This window comes from Pelophylax lessonae (assembly GCF_965119305.1).
Source record: "Pelophylax lessonae genome assembly, chromosome: 9".
Classification (NCBI taxonomy): domain Eukaryota; kingdom Metazoa; phylum Chordata; class Amphibia; order Anura; family Ranidae; genus Pelophylax; species Pelophylax lessonae.
The window spans coordinates 45,827,197-45,847,514 of NC_138776.1; the positions used below are offsets into that span (position 1 = coordinate 45,827,197).

At 44.5% G+C, this 20,318-nt stretch overlaps 1 protein-coding gene across 1 annotated transcript in view; it reads left to right on the plus strand.

Annotated features, from left to right (window-relative positions):
* Positions 1–20,318, plus strand: part of SHOC2 (SHOC2 leucine rich repeat scaffold protein) — a 151,972-nt gene that overhangs the window by 77,857 nt on the left and 53,797 nt on the right. Inside the window, exon 3 of the mRNA XM_082267557.1 lies at positions 20,140–20,277. Coding sequence (XP_082123683.1) covers positions 20,140–20,277 — 138 coding nt within the window. The remainder of the gene's footprint in view (positions 1–20,139; positions 20,278–20,318) is intronic.

Here is a 20,318-nt window from a genome sequence, read left to right on the forward strand (position 1 = left end):
AGCGCAAGGTCTCGAACATCCACCAGCTCCGTGATGTCATGGAGAAGTGGAAGAGGACTCCAGTGGCAACCTGTGAAGCTCTGGTGAACTCCATGCCCAAGAGGGCTATGGCAGTGCTGGAAAATAATGGTGGCCACACAAAATATTGACACTTTGGGCCCAATTTGGACATTTTCACTTAGGGGTGTACTTACTTTTGTTGCCAGCGGTTTAGACTGTAATGGCTGTGAGTTTTGAGGGGACAGCAAATTGACACTGTTATACAAGCTGTACACTCACTACTTTACATTGTAGCAAAGTGTCATTTCTCTGTTCAGAGCAACGGATTGTCTTCTCTAGCCTCAGGCAGAGCAGAGTGTGGGAAAAGGCAGAGATGTAGCGATCATTCATACCTGGAGGCACCTGGCTGCAGCACATGGGGTAGTCCTTCTTTTTTTTTTTTTTTTGGGAGCAGCCAGGGGAAGCTGCAGATTTAAAGCGGAGTTCCACCCAAAAGTGGAACTTCCGCTTTAGGGAGTCCTGACCCCCCGACATGCCACATTTGGCATGTCATTTTTTGGGGGGGGGAGCGGGTACCTAGTTTTGACAGGTACCCGCTCCCACTTCCGTTCGGAGCGACGCGGCGCCCTGAGCGGAAGTTCTCCTCTCCCCCTCCCTCCCTGCAATCTTCTGGGACACGTCAGAGGTCCCAGAAGATTGCCGGCCAATCACGGCGCGCAGCGCGACTCGCGCATGCGCAGTGGGTACCCGGCTGTGAAGCCGCAAACTGTAACAGCCGGGTGCCCACAGCAGTGATGCCGGCGCCGAGGGAGAGGATCAAGGCTTCCGGCGGCCGCATCGCTGGACCGTTGGACAGGTGAGTAAATGGCTGGAACTCCGCTTTAACTGACCTTTTTGATCTCATATATGCTTTGTCAAGACCGTGTGGAACAGGATGAGAGAACCACTTTTTGTATTGTCCTTTGAAACATTTAGCACGATCCATTAGAGTTAGGGTCCTTTCACATGGGCGGTCCCATTTTTTTTGCGGCTAATGTAAACAAAGCCGCCTGTCATTCTCCCCTGTGTAAAAATGGAGATCACACGGTTCTATGTAGGACCGTTGATCTCTGTTCTTACACTAGTAGCCATGTCCAATCACAGTTAGAAACACGCCCCTAGGGACATACTTAACCCCTCCTTCCCCAATAAAGTTAACCCCTTCCCTGCCAGTGTCATTTTTACAGTAACAGTGCATATTTATAGCACTGATTACTGCAGTAATGTCACTGGTACCCCCAAAAGTGTCAAAAATGTCAGTCAAGGGTCCGATCTGTCCGCCGCAATGTCGTAGTCCCGCAAAAAAAATCGCAGATCACCGCCATTACCCGTTAAAAACAACAAAAATGACAATCTTTCCCTTAGTTAGTAAACTCAATAACTTTTTTGCGCAAACCACTCAAATTACGCTTATTGTGATTTTTTTTTTTTTTTTTTTTTTTTTTTTTTTTTTTACCAAGCATATGTAGCAGAAAACAAATTGGGCAAAAATGTTAAATTTTGATTTTTTTTACATTTTTTGGGGGGGAATTTCATATAAAAAATGTGAAAAATATATTGTTATTTTTGCAAAATTGTCGCTCTTTTTTTGTTTATAGCGCATAATCAAAAAATCGCACAGGTGATCAAATACCACCAAAAGAAAGCTCTGTTTGTGGGGAAAAAAAGGACGTCAAATTCGTTTAGGTACAGCGTCGCACGACCGCGCAATTGTCCATTAAAATCACGAAGTGCCGAATCGCAAAATAGGCCCTGGTCAGGAATGGGGTAAAATCTTCCGGGGCTTAAGTGGTTAAACAGTGTTTTTTCCCCCTTCCAGTCCAGGTGTAAAAAAATGACCCACATAACATAGGTTATCTGTCAATCAATGATCTCCTTAAAGTATGATCTAAGGTAATACTTTTTTTTTAGTTTTGTGGTGGAGAGGGATTGGGATATCTGTCAGGTGTTTCTTGCTCTCTGTGCCCCCGTTAGGGAGATTGACCATCTTCTAGTCAGGTTTACCATTTAGTGAAAAAACACTGCATTTTAGGTTTTCCCCAGAACAGAAATAGAGGGGGAATCTCCCAACAAGGACACTAGTTTTGGTGACATCCAGAGGTTTCCTTTTTAGGGATTTCCTCTTGCTTCCTTTTTTGACTATAGGATAGGAAGTAAAGCGAAGTCATCCCAATGGGGCACAGATGGCGAAAAAGAAACCTGACGAGTTCTAACCCTCTTACTCTATTCAAAATGAAAAGTTTAGTCTTTGGTTCTTCTATTTACTTCTACTATATTTCATGTAGTCCAACTATTTCATTTCCAGGATTTTTCCAGAAGTCCCACTCCAAGACTTCTTTAGAATTCTGAAGCTCTTTGGTCTACTGTGCTAGTTTGGTTTTTGTTCACTTTTTGAGCTAACATGATTGGTCCAGAACGTTTCATTCTAAAAATTAAATATTTACAAGAATTTGTAGTTGTATGTTGGCTTTTATCTTATGCTGGCCATATACGCACAGAATTTCGGCCGAAAATGGTCGTTTTAGGAAAGATCGTTCGAAAATCGGGCCGTTAGTGAACACCAGTTTGCCGATGATTTAGATCGTGTGCCCGGCTAATGTCGATGGATCCGTAGCGAAAACTTTTATCGTTTCTACAAAAGTTGTTACGTGTATGGTAAAATTGAAACGAAAATAATATTCTGACTCGTATTGTGCATGTTATTGAACGATCATTATGATCATGAAAACGATTATGTAAAAGAGTTTATTCTGTAAGTTAGTGGCCAATTCGCTTTCGACTGATGAATAATCAATCGTTCAGTCTGCAAACGGCCGAAATTCTGTGCATGTATGGCCAGCATTCGAATTTTGAATGGTCTAAATCTGTGGCTGGTCACAAATCCAATAAGTGCTCTATGTACTTTTTTTTTTTAAAGACTAGGTACAATTTTTATTGGACATCTGTTTTGAAAATGATGGGTGTAATTGGCTCAAAAGAAATGGCCTTTTTAAGATATATGTTCTTTGATACCTCAGAGGGTTGTGGGCAGGCCTTAGTCACCTCTACCCACATCTTAAGCAGGGACTGAAGATGTCCAGAGATTCAAATTAGTTATGTTGTCTTACATCAGCAGACTAGTGAGTAGAAGGTAGGGCTCGGCGATATGGCTGAAAACTGTATCACGATATCAGTGTTTCATATCGGTCGATATCGATAATTATTGATATTTTTTATTACCCATTTAAAATAAGGACCCTAGGGTGAGAATGCAGGGCGGCGGGCATGGTACAGGAGAATGCAGGGTGACTGGCATGGTGCAGGAGAATGCAGGGTACTGGCATGATGCAGGAGAATGCAGGGTACTGGCATGGTGCAGGAGAATGCAGGGCACTGGCATGGTGCAGGAGAATGCAGGGCACTGACATGGTGCAGGAGAATGCAGGGCACTGGCATGGTGCAGGAGAATGCAGGGCACTGGCATGGTGCAGGAGAATGCAGGGCACTGGCATGGTGCAGGAGAATGCAGGGTACTGGCATGGTGCAGGAGAATGCAGGGCACTGGCATGGTGCAGGAGAATGCAGGGCACTGGCATGGTGCAGGAGAATGCAGGGCACTGGCATGGTGCAGGAGAATGCAGGGCACTGGCATGGTGCAGGAGAATGCAGGGCACTGGCATGGTGCAGGAGAATGCAGGGCACTGGCATGGTGCAGGAGAATGCAGGGCCCTGGCATGGTACAAGAGGATCCGGGGTTGTGGGCATACTACAGGAGATGCAGTGCTGTGGGCATGGTACAGGTAGACCATGCCCGCAGCACTGCATCCCTTGTAGTGTGCCCGCAGCCCTGCATAATGGCAGGTAGTGAAGCTGTTTCACTTACCTGTTCCAGAGGCGCCTTCATTTTAAAAATGGCGCCGCCCGGCGCCGACACGTCATTGCGCACGCGCCGCCACCGCTCGTATAATTTCGGCTATTTCCGGCCTCTCCCGAGCGGCGGCGGCGCGTGCGCGGTGACATGTATGCGACGGGCAGCGCCATTTTTAAAGCTTAAACCCGTCGGAGCGGACTTTTCGTTTTATCGTTATATTTTGTTTATTGCTATCGATGACGAGACTATCGCGATACATATCGGTATCGTTTTATCGCCCAGCCCTAGTAGAAGGTCCCCCATTTTCCATTCAAAGACTTTGAGAATTCTTTGCTGCGCCAAGAAAAACGTTTGCTTGAGTTCAGCAGTCCACCTCAAAGGAAGTCTAAATGTCATTTTGGATTTCCTGAGTGTGAGGGTCCTGGAGAAAACGAATGTTTCCTGAACAATGACCTTTTATACATGATTGTGTCACAGTGAGCAGGCAGAAGTGGGTTTATTTGATTCCAGGAAGAATGCAAAGCTAAGGAATGTTTTTGTTAAATCTTTTGGACAACTCGGGATCTATTTGTTTTTAGGAGTTTGATCTTTCATTTTTGTGTATACATTCCCAGCTAGACCTGACAGTGTTCTTTTTGCCCCAGAAAGCTAAATCTGTCATCCTCTGCTGACCTTAGACCTTAATCTTCAATCAGTACAGATTGAGAATACGCCACTGGCCTTAGCTTGGGGGTCAGATGTGGCCCACGGGCCAAAGTTTGGAGACCTCTGATTTAGCGCATTGATGGTTGAAAGTTTTTTGATCTAGTGGGCTTCAAGTGTTGCTTACCATCACCAAAGGGCCACACACATAATCCGTGTCAGAAACCGCATACTCACAACAGGATATGGTCAAAGGCTATGGCCATGACACGAGATGGTGAGAAACTGCAGAAATGGTCAGACTATGGGCATGCTGCAAGAGATGGACAAAGACTGCAAACATGATATAGGAGTTTTTGGAGACCAGAGGCAGGCTTCAGGAATCAGACTGGAGACAGAGTACTGGCAGCAGGGGCCCCGAGGGCCAAACAAAATGTGCCAAAGGTTTGCAGGTTAGGCACCAGAATCACACAAGTCTCTTGGAACCCTAGGGTTCCTCCAGGAATTGAGGGGGTTCCTAGGAGAAATGGTGGATTAAAATCTCTTCTGATGATGCCTGCATAGTTCCAGGGGCTGAGATGTTTTGGCAGAGCCCTCAACATGACACCCGTGATCTTTTTATCTGCCATTCCTACCATTGACCAACGATGTTGGGGTGTCATTCTTTCAAGTGACCACAAATGTAAGTGGCAATTTATCACTTGCTGAACGTAGTTGTATGAGGGCAAATCTCTTACTGATTATACTAGAACTACCAATATAAGGGATACCTTCACTGCATACCAGTTTAAAAGCATTTCTCAACTGACACTAATGTAGGGGAGAAAGTCTGTGCTTCTTTTCTAGACTTTATAATTTCTAACAATTTTGAGTTGAAGTCACAAAAAAAAAAAAAAAAAAATCTTATCTGGTTTACCCATTTATCTACCCTCGGTGTCACATAATCTGACACTAAATATACACTGATCAGTCATAACTCTGACCACTGACAGGTTAAGTGAATAAAATTGATTATCTAATTACAATGGCATCTGAAAGTGGGTGGGGTATGTTAGGCAGCAAGTAAAGCTGATGTCCCTGAAGTTGATGTGTTAAAAGCAGGAAAAATGGCACCACAGTTTGTTGTGTATGGGGCTGCATAGCCTCAGACCTGTCAGGGTGCCCATGCTGACCCGTGTCCACAGCCAAAGTGCCTACAATGGGCATGTGAGCATTAGAACTGGACCACGGAGCAATGGAAGGAGGTGGCCTGGTCTAATGAATCCTTTTTTCTTTTACATCATATGGATGCTCGGGTGGGTGGGTGCGTGTGCATCCCACCCACCCAAAGATAATGCACCAGGATGCAGTTTGAGAAGGCAAGCTGGCCAAGGTGTTACTTTGGGCAATGTTCTGCTGGGAAACTGTGGGTCCCTGACATTCATGTGGATGTTACTTTGACACATACCGATCTAAACATTAATGGTCACCAAGTGCACCCCTTCATGGAAACTGGCGAGGAGTTTTGTCTGGCGCGTTACCCGTACCATGGAAGTACAGTCCCCCTTCTCCCCTTTTGGTGGTTTTCTTTGGGGTGGACGTGGACATTCGGACTTTCCTGCAGGTTTCCTCCTCCCATCCTTAAATCTGTCACTGAGCTGGGCTTCCCCCACTCCCATCCCCCCTGTCTCGACCTGGAGCCTGGTGGGGGTCCCAGGGCAGAGAATGCAGCAGAAACCCCTGGGGTCTCCCACGCTATCCCCACTCTGTAAGGGTCCTGGGATAGTGTGTGTCCCGCCCTGGTAATCTGGAGGGGGCCCAGCGTAGGAGACCCCTAGGTGCATGCCCTGCTGTTTGCAGTATGGGTAGAGTGCAGGGGGGGGTCCCAGTAGGGAGACCGGTGCAGAGTGCACAACAGTGTCTACCCTAAACATGTCTCCTACCTTCAGGAGGGGTGGGGGTCCCCTTGCAGAGGGTGCAGGAAATATCCTGGCAGCATGCTTCAGTGTTTCTAGCTGATGGTGGCCATTTTCCCTTAGTCTGGCTGGTCTCCAGTTGGCGGCCATGTTTTAGTCAGATGATGTCACAGGGGCCGTTTTCCCTTAGTCTGGGAGATGCTAGAAACAACTGAAGCCTCGTGGGGATGCCGACGCTTTTCCTCCGTAGTTTCCTCTTCCTGTGCCCGGGACATAGGAACAGGGATAGCATCCATCATGATGCTGGGTTCGAACTCTCGGTGCTCCTCCGGTCTCTAGGGTTGAGTGCCGGTTCACACTTATACGATGTGGGAAGGCTGCGAATTCGCAGCCTGTTCCCGCATCGCAAACGCACCCCTGGCAGTTCACACTGCCATATGCGATAGGCTGGGGGTGTCAATGTAATCTTAACGACACCCCCAGTTTGATCGCATATCGCAGTGCGATCTTGCAGTTCGCACAGGATTGGATCGCACAAGTGTGAACCGCTGTGCGATCCGATCCTGATGCGGCTGCAAAAAAGTACAAAGTGTATGGCTAAACTCGCACCGCACAGCCGATCACATGTAATGAAGGAGCAGTGCGCTCTGATATTACATGCGATCGCCGCAGCCGCATCAGTGTGAACCGGCACTGAGTCTTTCGGGGTCCCTGTTATCGCTCTCTGCTGATAGGTACCCTAAACCTTGAGGGGATCCTTTTAGTGGTGCCAAAAGATCATTTTTTTTTGTACTGCAAGGTCTTCCTTTCCTTATGGAGCCTCAGGGTCACATCTCCCATACTGACCCCCTCATGGAGGTGGCAGGTCCTTGGAACCCCAGCTTCCCATGGTTGCACTGACTGCCGTCCTGCAGTCCTTGGTGTCCCGAGTGGAAGTGGCGTGTGGGCAAAGGCCCAGGAGGAAGCGTCCCCCCGCCTTCCCTTGCTCAAGCTGTGTCATCTGATTCTGAGCCTAATGCCGCCATGGACGCGGCCCGTCCAGGGGGAGTTATTATCACACATCCTGATCCATCCAATAGTGAGGATGATTCCTCCATGGTCGCAGCAGCGAATGAAAAAGCTTTAAAAATGGTAGCCACGGACGTGGCTGGGTTTTAAGTCCCATCGTACTCCAAAGGCTTTTCCTTATGTGCCTTATTTTGACAGGTTTTCCTGTAAGGAATGGGAACAACCACAATCCTTTTGTGGTCCCCAAATGTTTTGCTGTACGTTACCCCTTTTGAGGAGTCCCTCTTAAAAAAGTGGGCTACTCCACCACTTGTTGACCGCCCCACGCAGATTTACTGCGGCAGGGCAGCTTGGCTGCGCATAATCGCGTAGATCTACTTGATTGTGTGCATATGGTGTCAGTGCCGTGCTGATTAGACACAGCGGGAGCCAGACAGCCGGCCTCCCGCAATCTTCAGTGAAACTGACAGGAGAGTTGTCTGCCTATGTAAACAAGAAAAAAAAATAGATTTTTAAAAATGTTTTATTGGGAATGTTTTATAGCAGAAAGTAACATTTTTTTTTTTTTTTTCAAAATCGTTGCTTTTTTTGTTTTATAGCACAAAATCTAAAAACCGCAGAGCTGATCAAATGCCACCAAAAGTATGATCTATTTGTGGGGGGGAGAAGGACATAAATTGTTTTTGGGTACAGCATCGCACGACCGCACAATTGTTAAAGCAACGCAGTACTGAATCGCAAAAAAATGGCCTGTCATTAAGCGGGGTAAAACCTTCTGGGGCTGAAGTGGTTAAGGACCCGGCTGACAAAGCGGAGGCTGTAGCACACAGCATGTGTTTACTATGGCTGGTTCAGCATTGTGGGCAGTCTTTGCCCCAGCCCTGGGTGTCTCAGATCCTAACTGAATGGGCCAAGCTTTTGCGCCACAGCCTGGGGGGTCAGCAGGTCCCCACTACTTATTTTGATTTAGCGGACCAGTTGGTCCATGGGCTGCAATTTATTTGTGATGCAGCTTTGGATACAGCTCCTCTGCTGTCCAAACTTTCTGTTTCAGCGGTGGTGATTAGGTGTGTGCTGTGGGTTAAGAATTGGTCCGCAGACTAAGCCTCTAAGAGATAAGGTGGTTCTTTGGCCCTGTCTGTCATTCCTTTCAAAGTTTGTCTCTGATTTCCATTTGAATGAAAACATTGGGTTGCCTTCCCTGTGTCCAAGGCCTAAACATTCGAAGGAAATTGCCTTGCATGCCTTGGATCCGGTTTGGGCAAGCTATGGAGTCTTTTTAGGAAGTCAGACTCTCTCTATTTGTGCTTACGGATGGGTCTCAAGCAGGGTTGTCCACTTCCTCTGCGACCGTTCCCAGATGGATCAGACAGACGGTGACTCAGGCCTATTCCGTCACGGATCAGGTTTGTCCTTTCCCTATCAAGGTGCACTCAACTTGCCAATGAAACGCGTCAGTTCCCTTCAACAGCACTGACGTGACCTCGGGTTATGACCGACCAACATACACCCTGCAGCTGAAAGGAGTTATTTGAGCGGGAGGTGGTTACTGGATGGAAGAGAGACGGCGGCAGCATCAGCACAACACGGCTCTTGGAGACAAGTACCAGTGTGGCACTTAGCGGAGGTCTATAGGGGTGAGTGTTCACCTACATGTCTGCATTACCCTGATATACTGAGATCCAATTTGTTCTCTGAACTTGTTATCTACTAGGGACTATTGGCTACTTAATAAACAGGCAAAACATTTGGGGGAGCATACCCATGTATTTCCAAAGCTGCTGCAGCTATGAACCAAAAGACATGTATATTAAAAAAGAATAGCGCGCAAATGCAAAAGAAATTACTACCAAATCTGAAGAGAGTCCATAAATAAAAATGGGGGTTTGGTCCCACCATATGGCCATATCGTGCTCAAGCCCACTACTGCGTCAAAGTACCCCATTATCAGTGGGTCCTATACTATCCATGAAAAAGAGATGAATCCAGCCTTTCTAACCCTTGGAGATAATACTCCTTGCTGGGGAAGATGTGCAAATGCACTACAGGGGACTCCTTCTATATCAACTTGATGGTGGACACTGAGTACAGGTGTGTGTGGGGGGTGGGGAGGGCTGCTCAACCTCGATAGTCTGGTCAGACCGAATACATAATAAACAGGCAAAAAATTTGGGGGAGCATACCCATGTATTTCCAAAGCTGCTGCAGCTATGAACCAAAAGACATGTATATTAAAAAAGAATAGCGCGCAAATGCAAAAGAAATTACTACCAAATCTGAAGAGATGAATCCAGCCCTTTTTCCCAGCAAGGAGTGTTGTCTCCAAGGGTTAGAAGGGCTGGATTCATCTCTTTTTCATGGATAGTGTAGGACCCACTGATAATGGGGTACTTTGACGCAGTAGTGGGCTTGAGCACGATATGGCCATATGGTGGGACCAAACCCCCATTTTTATTTATGGACTCTCTTCAGATTTGGTAGTTATTTCTTTTGCATTTGCGCGCTATTCTTTTTTAATATACATGTCTTTTGGTTCATAGCTGCAGCAGCTTTGGAAATACATGGGTATGCTCCCCCAAATTTTTTGCCTGTTTATTATGTATTCGGTCTGACCAGACTATCGAGGTTGAGCAGCCCTCCCCACCCCCCACATACCCCTGTACTCAATCAGTGTCCACCATCAAGTGGATATAGGTGGAGTCCCCTGTAGTGCATTTGCACATTTTTCCCAGCAAGGAGTATTATCTCCAAGGGTTAGAAAGGCTGGATTCATCTCTTTTTCATGGATAGTGTAGGACCCACTGATAATGGGGTACTTTGACGCAGTAGTGGGCTTGAGCACGATATGGCCATATGGTGGGACCAAACCCCCATTTTTATTTATGGATTGTCTTCAGATTTGGTAGTTATTTCTTTTGCATTTGCGCGCTATTCTTTTTTAATATTGGCTACTTGTACAATGACTCCACCTGACCCCAAGCCTCTCCTGCTGACCACGAGTGATCTCCATATATATGCTGAGTGTAACCTACATGCTGTCTAACCTATTACTAGCCACTGGTTTGGTGATTATCACATAACTGAGAACTGTTATCCATGAGCGGATGGATGGATGATTGATGGATACATAATCTGCTCCAAATCCTTACTTTGTGGCTGAAGTATCTTCTTTGTTACCATCTATGAACTGCCTGCCATCCACTATTCTGGGATCCTTATCCATGAGTGGATAAATGTATGATCAATGGAGACTTAATCTGATTATCTACATGTTGTAACTGAAGTGCCTCCTCTGCCACAATTTTTGGACTACTTGTCATCTGCTACTATGGTTAGTTGTTACTATCAGCAATTTCAATAATTGCTCAGATATTGCTCCAGAGGGGGATCTCCCAGTGACTGCACAGCTACCTTGTTCTACCTACATCCACATAATCCAAGACTGTTTATATGGTTTACTCAGATTATATCGGCGGATATTGTGGTGATTGGTGTATGTATGGACTTGAGTAAAGTATGAGCAGCTGCTGGTCTTTCCCTTATCCCTATTAGACAACGTTGTATTTTTAACGTCCCTGGTTCACTTTAACATGCTGTGTCTTTTTATTATTCAATAAAGGTCTTTTTTCAATGCTTCGTGTGTCCGCTATCAACCCACTTTTTCTTGTGTACACCATTTACCTAGGTGTTACACATACCCTTTTTTTTCATATATGCTCTCTACTCGGGCGCTCAGTGCCTCCTGGGCCTTCCATCATCCGGCGTCAGTGACGCAGGTTTGCAAGGCGGCCGTCTGGTCATCTGTGCACACTTCAATAAGTTCTATAAAGTGGATGTGTTGGCCTTCTGCGGATGCCTCTTTTGGCCACAAGGTTTTGCAGGCCACCATTTAGAGGATTTGGTCCTCTTTGAGGGTATATTGTTTTTTTTTTTTTTTCCTTCAGTTGGGTTCAAGTTGTTTTGATTGAGCCCCAGTTTTTGCTGTTCCCACCCCCCCTTTAACACTGCTTTGGGACATCCAAATGGTTAAGAATATCTGGAGCGGTGTCTGTCAATGAACAAAAGAGAAAATGAGATTTTTTACTTACCGTAAAATCCATTTCTCTGATGTTCATTGATGGACACAGCACAAACCCCTCTTTGGAGTTGATTTTTCTTTGACACTTCTTGTAACAAAACTGAGTACCTATAGCAGAGAGAGGGAGTATACCCCCTGGGACTGCCTATAGGCGTAGCCAGACTTTTTTTCTGCTTAGTGTTCTGCTCCTGTAGTGGGCAGTATAACCCAATAGTTAAGAATATCAGTAGCTGTGTCCGTCAATGAACATCAGAGAAATGGATTTTATGGGAAGTCAAAATCCCATTTATTTTTTTGCGTATGTCCCTTTAATGCCTCTTGCCTATTCAGGTATACGTGGAGGATTAGGTCACCAGCTGTGTCTATGAGCAGTTAATATTAAAGGAAAACAAGAAAAAGTTGTTGCGTTCCCATGTGTATGGTATTTAGGAGTGTCACATGACCCTGCTATATACACAGTGTATGCAAGTGTATCATACAGTGCTGATAGCAAATCTACGTAGCTACTGTGAATTGATTTTTGACCTTGATGGCTGTAAAGTCCAAGTTTATGTTAAAAGCACTTGTAATTGCTAACATTTTATTACTTTAGTTTACTGCTGAGAATTTTTTTTATCTTGACATGGCTTCAGCTTTCTTGCCATTATTGCTGGGAATACATAAATATATTATAGGTCTTTGTTTTAAAACCAGGAACTTCACTGAAAGAATCAGCAGTAATTGCATTGTGGTTGTATGCAATGTTTAAGGATAAGCTGAAAATGCAGGCACCGCAGGTATGTTTACATTGAGTTTAAAGGCAAATTGAAGCTTGCATATAATCTGGTGATAATCCTTGATTACATTATTTAATCACCTAGACACCAAACTAAATAAAACATGTAGATGCTAACTGGAAGGCCTTAAGGGCAATGTCAGACAGGTGATTTTATAGCAGAGAATAGCCCGCTCAATAGGAAGGCAGAAAGTCACACAGCCCCACCCAGGATCACCCCCTTCCCAACATTCACACAATACCAAGTTAAAGTGATGGTAAACTCAGATGTGTTCAGATCCGCTGACAGGCTTTTTCATAACCGACAAGACCCTAGAGGTCTCTTCTGTCATATATGGCCCCCCTGCCTTTTAGTGGGGTAATGTGATCTGAGCTGCACATATGTAAGCACCGGAGACTGGTGAGAGCCATCACAGCACATCACGGGAGGGCTTAGTTTTGTAGGTAGGGTTGTCGTAATGTACTAGTATGCGATGCATACTAGTACCTTATGGCTTAAACCTGCAGGGGGGCACATTACTTTATATTGTCAGAGACTTTACTACCGCTTTAAAGCTGACCTCCATGTTTTAGTGAATTTTAAATATTTTGTATGGACCAAGCTGATCCTATATATATATATATATATATATATATATATATATATATATAATATACAGGTCCCTCTCAAAAAATTAGCATATTGTGATAAAGTTCATTATTTTCTGTACTGTAATGATAAACATTAGACTTTCATATATTTTAGATTCATTACACACAACTGAAGTAGTGCAAGCCTTTTATTTTAATATTGATGATTTTGGCATACAGCTCATGAAAAACCAAAATTCCTATCTCAAAAAATTAGCATATCATGAAAAGGTTCTCTAAACGAGCTATTAACCTAATCATCTGAATCAACTAATTAACTCTAAACACCTGCAAAAGATTCCTGAGGCTTTTAAAAACTCCCAGCCTGGTTCATTACTCAAAACCGCAATCATGCCGACCTGACTGCTGTCCAGAAGGCCATCATTGACCCCCTCAAGCAAGAGGGTAAGACACAAAGAAATTTCTGAACGAATAGGCTGTTCCCAGAGTGCTGTATCAAGGCACCTCAGTGGGAAGGAAAAAGTGTGGCAGAAAACGCTGCCCAACGAGAAGAGGTGACCGGACCCTGAGGAAGATTGTGGAGAAGGACCGATTCCAGACCTTGGGGGACCTGCGGAAGCAGTGGACTGAGTCTGGAGTAGAAACATCTAGAGCCACCGTGTACAGGCGTGTGCAGGAAATGGGCTACAGGTGCCGCATTCCCCAGGTCAAGCCACTTTTGAACCAGAAACAGCGGCAGAAGCGCCTGACCTGGGCTACAGAGAAGCAGCACTGGACTGTTGCTCAGTGGTCCAAAGTACTTTTTTCGGATGAAAGCAAATTTTGCATGTCATTCGGAAATCAAGGTGCCAGAGTCTGGAGGAAGACTGGGGAGAGGGAAATGCCAAAATGCCTGAAGTCCAGTGTCAAGTACCATCAGTCAGTGATGGTCTGGGGTGCCATGTCAGCTGCTGGTGTTGGTCCACTGTGTTTTATCAAGGGCAGGGTCAATGCAGCTAGCTATCAGGAGATTTTGGAGCACTTCATGCTTCCATCTGCTGAAAAGCTTTATGGAGATGAAGATTTCATTTTTCAGCATGACCTGGCACCTGCTCACAGTGCCAAAACCACTGGTAAATGGTTTACTGACCATGGTATTACTGTGCTCAATTGGCCTGCCAACTCTCCTGACCTGAACCCCATAGAGAATCTGTGGGATGTTGTGAAGAGAAAGTTGAGAGACGCAAGACCCAACACTCTGGATGAGCTCAAGGCCGCTATCGAAGCATCCTGTGCCTCCATAACACCTCAGCAGTGCCACAGGCTGATTGCCTCCATGCCACGCCGCATTGAAGCAGTCATTTCTGCAAAAGGATTCCCGACCAAGTATTGAGTGCATAACTGAACATAATTATTTGAAGGTTGACTTTTTTTGGATTAAAAACACTTTTTTTTTATTGGTCGGATGAAATATGCTAATTTTTTGAGATAGGAATTTTGGTTTTTCATGAGCTGTATGCTAAAATCATCAATTTTAAAACAATAAGTCTTGTACTACTTCAGTTGTGTGTAATGAATCTAAAATATATGAAAGTCCAATGTTTATCAGTACATTACAGAAAATAATGAACTTTATCACAATATGCAAATTTTTTGAGAGGGACCTGTGTGTGTGTGTGTGTGTGTGTATATATATATGTGTGTGTGTGTGTGTGTATATATATATATATATATAATGTGTGTGTGTGTATGTATGTATATGTGTATATATATATATATATATATATATATATATATATATATATATATATATATATATATATATATATATATATATATATATATATATATATATATATATAAATATATATATATAAATATAAATATATTTTTTTTTTTTTTTTTTTTTTTTTTTAGAATCAGCTTGGTCCAAACAAAATATTTAAAATGTATATAAAAATATATACATTTTTTTTTTTCCATTCTTTAGCGAAAGACATTGGTTTACAATTTTGGTATAATTATTATATATATTAATAATAAGGTAACTCACAGCTGAAGAAGCAAAGGATGATCAATACACCTATGCAAACAAGAAAAGACCTGTAGATCGGAGACCTTGGATAATAACTGTATGACCTAGGTCAGAAGTGATCTAAATAAAGCGGAGGAAAGCCTTCAAATAAACTAACACAAAGTTATACCGCTCCAGATGGCAATCCTGCTGCTACACCTCCCCTGCACGTACAAAGGGTGCTGGCTCAGCATGCAGTAGACATGCGAAGATCTGGACAGCCGCACTCCAATGCAATCACCTTTAATGATATGCAGGCTTAGCACCAGTGAGGGTGTAAAATGCGTTAGCTGCAGCGGATTCTTGACCTCTGCTCACCATATGTTCTGTTTTTCATATCAATCAAACAGTCCATACGGTGAACAGAGGTCAAGAATCCCCTGTAGTAAACATGTTTCACACCTTCACTGGTGCTGAGCTTGCATATCCATAAAGGTGATTGCCTTTTAGGGCGGCGGTCCAGATCATCTTTTGCAAGCCTTCATATAAACTAGACGAAATTCCCATGCTGCCTGCCTGCCAGAAATCCAAATCCAGTGTCCTTCGACAAATTTTTTCTTTGTGTGTGTGGTAAATGTAGGTATGAAAAATACAAAGGTGGAAAAAGGAGGGGGGGATGAGGAGGTTGGATTAGTAGGGGTGGGGGGTGCAGGCACGCCAAGGAGGAGGGAAACCAGAGCCCACTGAAGTTGAAAAATTGTCAGATATGCCCACCTAAAACTCTGTAGGCTGAGTTCTGTTGTTCCAGAACCGGAAGAAGGCCAGAATTATCGGGGAGGTGTCCGGAATCCAGCGAGCACATCGGTTCCTGGTAAGCGGTAGAGCAGGAAAAGATAGACTAAGGGTACCACATATCACTACATTTCTCCTCCCTCTGGCAAAGAAGCCGTTCCATTCTTCAATATCATTGATTTTGGTCAGCCACAGAGAAATGGGAGGAGTAACAGGTTGTTTCCAAAGACCAGGACACAAGTCTGGGCTGCATTTAATAAAAGTACTGTAAGTGAGGATTTGTACTGAAAAAGCGGGATGCTATTGCGATGAAGCAAGTAGCTCAAAAGGTGACTGCCCAGTTCCACTGATGCAAGCTTAAAAACGAACGGGCGTACTTGGTCCCAAAAAGGATGCATTTTTAAATGGCTCCAAAAGACGTGTAAATAGGAACCTTCATCTTGTTCGCATCGCCAACAAAGACTAGAAGAATGCGGGCAGATCTTGTGCCGAGTTGTTTGGACCCTATTCCAACACCAAAAAAACGTATAGCCCTGCTCCTGAAAGGTATTGGTGAAGGAAGACACGTGTGCAAACAAGATAGCCCGCTCCACTTGGGCCATGGAGAAAGTCGAGGGCAGGTCTTCCTCCCACTTGCATATATATGATGGAACATAAGCTGCTTGGGGGGGGGGGGGGGCTCTAGCAATTTATACAGTTGCGATAAGAGATGTGTGACACAGGACGTGCAAGCACAAGTCGTTTAACGGGATAGGAGAAAACTACTTTATGAAGTAATGTACCTACTGTATAAACTGTATGTACCCTCAACTACAATTAGTATACAGTGTTGTGTTCCACTTTTGGAACAAAATGGAGGCAGATCCATAAAACCCAAATCGATTTTGTTCCAGGAGCGTAATTATTACAATCCTGCTGCCGGGACACAGCCCTGTATACTGTATCGCAGAGAATTTTTTTTGAGCCAGGCCACTGTAATATCGTGAATTGCTGCAACACAATAACCTGAATACTGGACAATTAAAATGTTGGAGCTGGAGAGAGTCCAGAGAAGGGCAACTAAACTGATTAGGGGATTGGAGGACCTTAACTATGAAGAGCGTCTGCAATCGCTCGATTTATTCTCCCTGGAGAAGAGACGCCTGAGGGGGGACATGATAGCAATTTATAAATATCTCAATGGGGATCTTAGCTTAGAAAAAAGCTATTCAGTCGAAGGGATTGCATGAGGACTCGAGGGCATACAATGCGATTAGAGGAGAAGCGTTTTAACCTCAGGCAACGTGGGGGTTCTTTACTGTTAGGGCTACAAGATAGTGGAATTCTCTACCACAAGAGGTGGTTTCTGTGGGTAGTATGGTGGCTTTCAAAAGACTCTTAGACGTACATCTCAAGGATCAGGACATTCAGGGGTATGTGAGATGATTACGGCCACACACACCTACACAGGTTGAACTGGATGGACTATTGTCTTTATTCAACCTCACCTACTATGTAACTATGTAAAAAAATGAAAACCAAAAACGGTGCACTGTTTCTTTTTAAATCAAACAAAACCAAGTGATACGATCCAACCTTAATTGATCTAACACAATATCTTCATACAGATAAAAAGGAGGGAAAAAAGAAATGACGTGTAAGTGCTAATGCCCTGTATGATGTGCTGTACAAATTGACAATAAATCGTAAAATCAAAAATTTGAGTCCACTATATACGTGCCAATAAGATAGTGCTCAGTGCTTCTAATCCAATACCACTCCAAATGTGCTCCAGTGCTGCAAAACGTGCTCCGTAGTGTAGAGAAATGGCTTCTTACCAAACAGCATGGATCTCGATTACGGTGATCAAAGCCCGCCCGCACCTTAAAGCGGAGTTCCGGGCACAAAAACCTTTTTTTTTTTTTTGTGCCCCTCCGCTAGGTAGAGCTCACCTGAAAAGGAATTGGATAGTTATTTTTATTTTTTTTGTTTGCTCACCTTTTTATTGAAGATCGTAAATACTCACCTCTGACTGCTTCCTCCCTCGGAGCCGCGGCTCACCCCGTCACTTCCTGCCTCGCGATGATTCCTGGGAGCTAAACGTCATAGCTCCCAGGAATCAATGCGACGGCACCGGCCCCGCTCGTCATTTCCGGGCGACGCATTCCCCTGCTAAACAGCTTCTGGGCATGCCATAAGCTGTTTAGGAATGCGGCGCCTCACCGGAAGTGACGAGAGGGGCCGGTGCAGTGCATTCTGGGACACGAAGATGCGGAAGAAGACAGAGAAGAGGACCGCGCCGGCTTCAGCTGCCCACAACAGAGATGGAAACGCTGTGGAAGAAATTTTCTAAGTAAGTATTTCTTCTAAAAGGTAAGTGCGAACCGGGACAGATCAGAGGCTAGCCATTGTGGAATGTGCTAGCCCTGACTGTCCCGGGGGTATGTTCAGCAAAAAATCATTTCTGTGCCCGGAACTCCGCTTTAATCTCCACAATGGAAGCTTCACATTGGGCATGTCTGCGTGACTCCTACAGAGATCCGAACCGTTCTTTGTGTGAGATCCACTCACCAAGGGAGCATATGTAAAATGCAAACAAGCTTTATAGCTTAAAACAGTTTGTTTATTAAAATAATAGAACACTCTTACCATGAGGCAGTAAAATCAAGCCAGCTGCAGTGGCATCCGTCCTGCCAGTCGCAATGACATCACACGTGGACTCCTCTGTATACTGTATGTAACTGTGGCTACATGCAGTGCTGACACCCACTACATCTGTTAGTGAAGCAGATAGTTTGATAGTACCAGCTTGGTCCAAATGAATTCTTTAACCTTCACTAAAACATTAAGTTGTGTCCTGATCTATTAGGCTCCATTCCCACCTGAGCATACAGATTTTACTGAAATTTTTTGGGCTTTTTTTGCAGCTTTTTACAAGTTTGTTTTAGAAGTGTATTGCAATTGTTTTACAGCTTCAGCCATTTTTGTTTAGCCAATAAAAAGCACAAGGGGGAGGAGAGGGAGAATAAATTAGGGGTGGAGAGCTGCTATTTGACGAGCATTTTTATGAGCGTTTTTCTGCCCAAGTCAGACGTTTCTATTGAAGTCTGTGGGGGCGAAAACGCGTGCAATCTGCCAAAAAGAAGCTCATGTACTTTTTTTGAGCTTCAGGCAGCAGAACGCTCAGATGTGAATGGGGCCCATTAAAATTAATGGAATTTTGCCTTTTGAGCGTTTTGGAGCTTCAGAGCTGAGTGTTTTTACAAGCTGAAAGTTGCTCCGGTGGGAACAGGGCCTAAAAGTTGGATGTGATCTGGCACCATTGGTGTGCAACTTCCTTCTTTCCTATAAAGTTCATAGAGTGCAGTTGGGTTTCAGTTGATCGACACCTGTATGGAGAATTTTCAGTACAGGCTTGGAGTGGTGACCTCTTTCTACATGTCTAAGAAGATGAATTGCTGTTACGATTTGCTAATGCCGGCAATTAACAGTGATTTGTGGGCGGCACAGTGGTGTAGTGGTTAGCACTTTCACCTAGCAGCAAGAGGGTCACTGGTTCGAATCCCAACCATGACACTACCTGCCTGGAGTTTGCATGTTCTCCCTGTGCCTGCGTGGGTTTCCTCGGGGTACTCTGGTTTCCTCCCACACTCCAAAAGACATGCTGGTAGGTTAATTGGATCCTGTATAAGAAAATTGGCCCTACTGTGTATGTATGTGAGTTAGGGACCATAGATTGTAAGCTCCTTGAGGGCAGGGACTGATGTGAATGTACAATGTATAATAATAAATCATTTGTAGCTAATGATTTTACTGGCAATTTCTCTCTAAGGTTGGCTGTAGGCAGTTTTAATCTGACTTGGCCGAGATTAAAACCATGGCAGGCAGAAAGTACTAAGTTGATCAATAAATTTGGGTACAGCCAGCCTGCCAGATCTTAAATGCGATTATCGCTAGCAGCTGGTATAGCCACTAGCAATAGTCGCTGTCTCAGAGGGGATTGCTTCCCCCTCAGGGACATTACGTTGCTTTGACCGGAAGGATCACACTGTCTGTGTTGATGGGGGAATTAAGTGAATTTCTTTCCTACAACCCGTGGTGGCAGAAAATAAATTTGCACCGTGTATGGCTGGTTTTAGAAGCGATTGCCTGACCTCAGTCCTACTGAACACCTTTGGGACAAATTGCAATCCCAACTTTGAGCCAGGTCTTCTCACACAACTTCAGTACCTGACCTCAAAAATGGGCACAAATTCCCATTGACACATTCCAAAATCTTGCAGAAAGCCTTCCGTAAAGTGTTAGGGGCCTTCCACAGAGGGGAGCCAACTCCATATTAATGCCCATAGTATTAGAATAAGACAACCAACAAGCTTGTGTGCTATTTCTTGCATGATCTACCCTACTGATAACTACATTTGTACTTGGTAAGGGGTTGTGTTGGGTCATGAGATGCTGGGTATGTATTCATTGTGTGTGTGTTGTGTGTCCTTGCAGGGGAATTGTGTAACCTCATCACACTGGATGTCGCTCACAATCAGCTGGAACATCTTCCGAAAGAGATTGGGAACTGCACCCAGATTACCAACTTGGATCTGCAGCACAACGAGCTCTTGGACCTGCCAGACACAATAGGTAAACTGCATGCATGTGTGCCCTTTATGTGGATTGGGGGG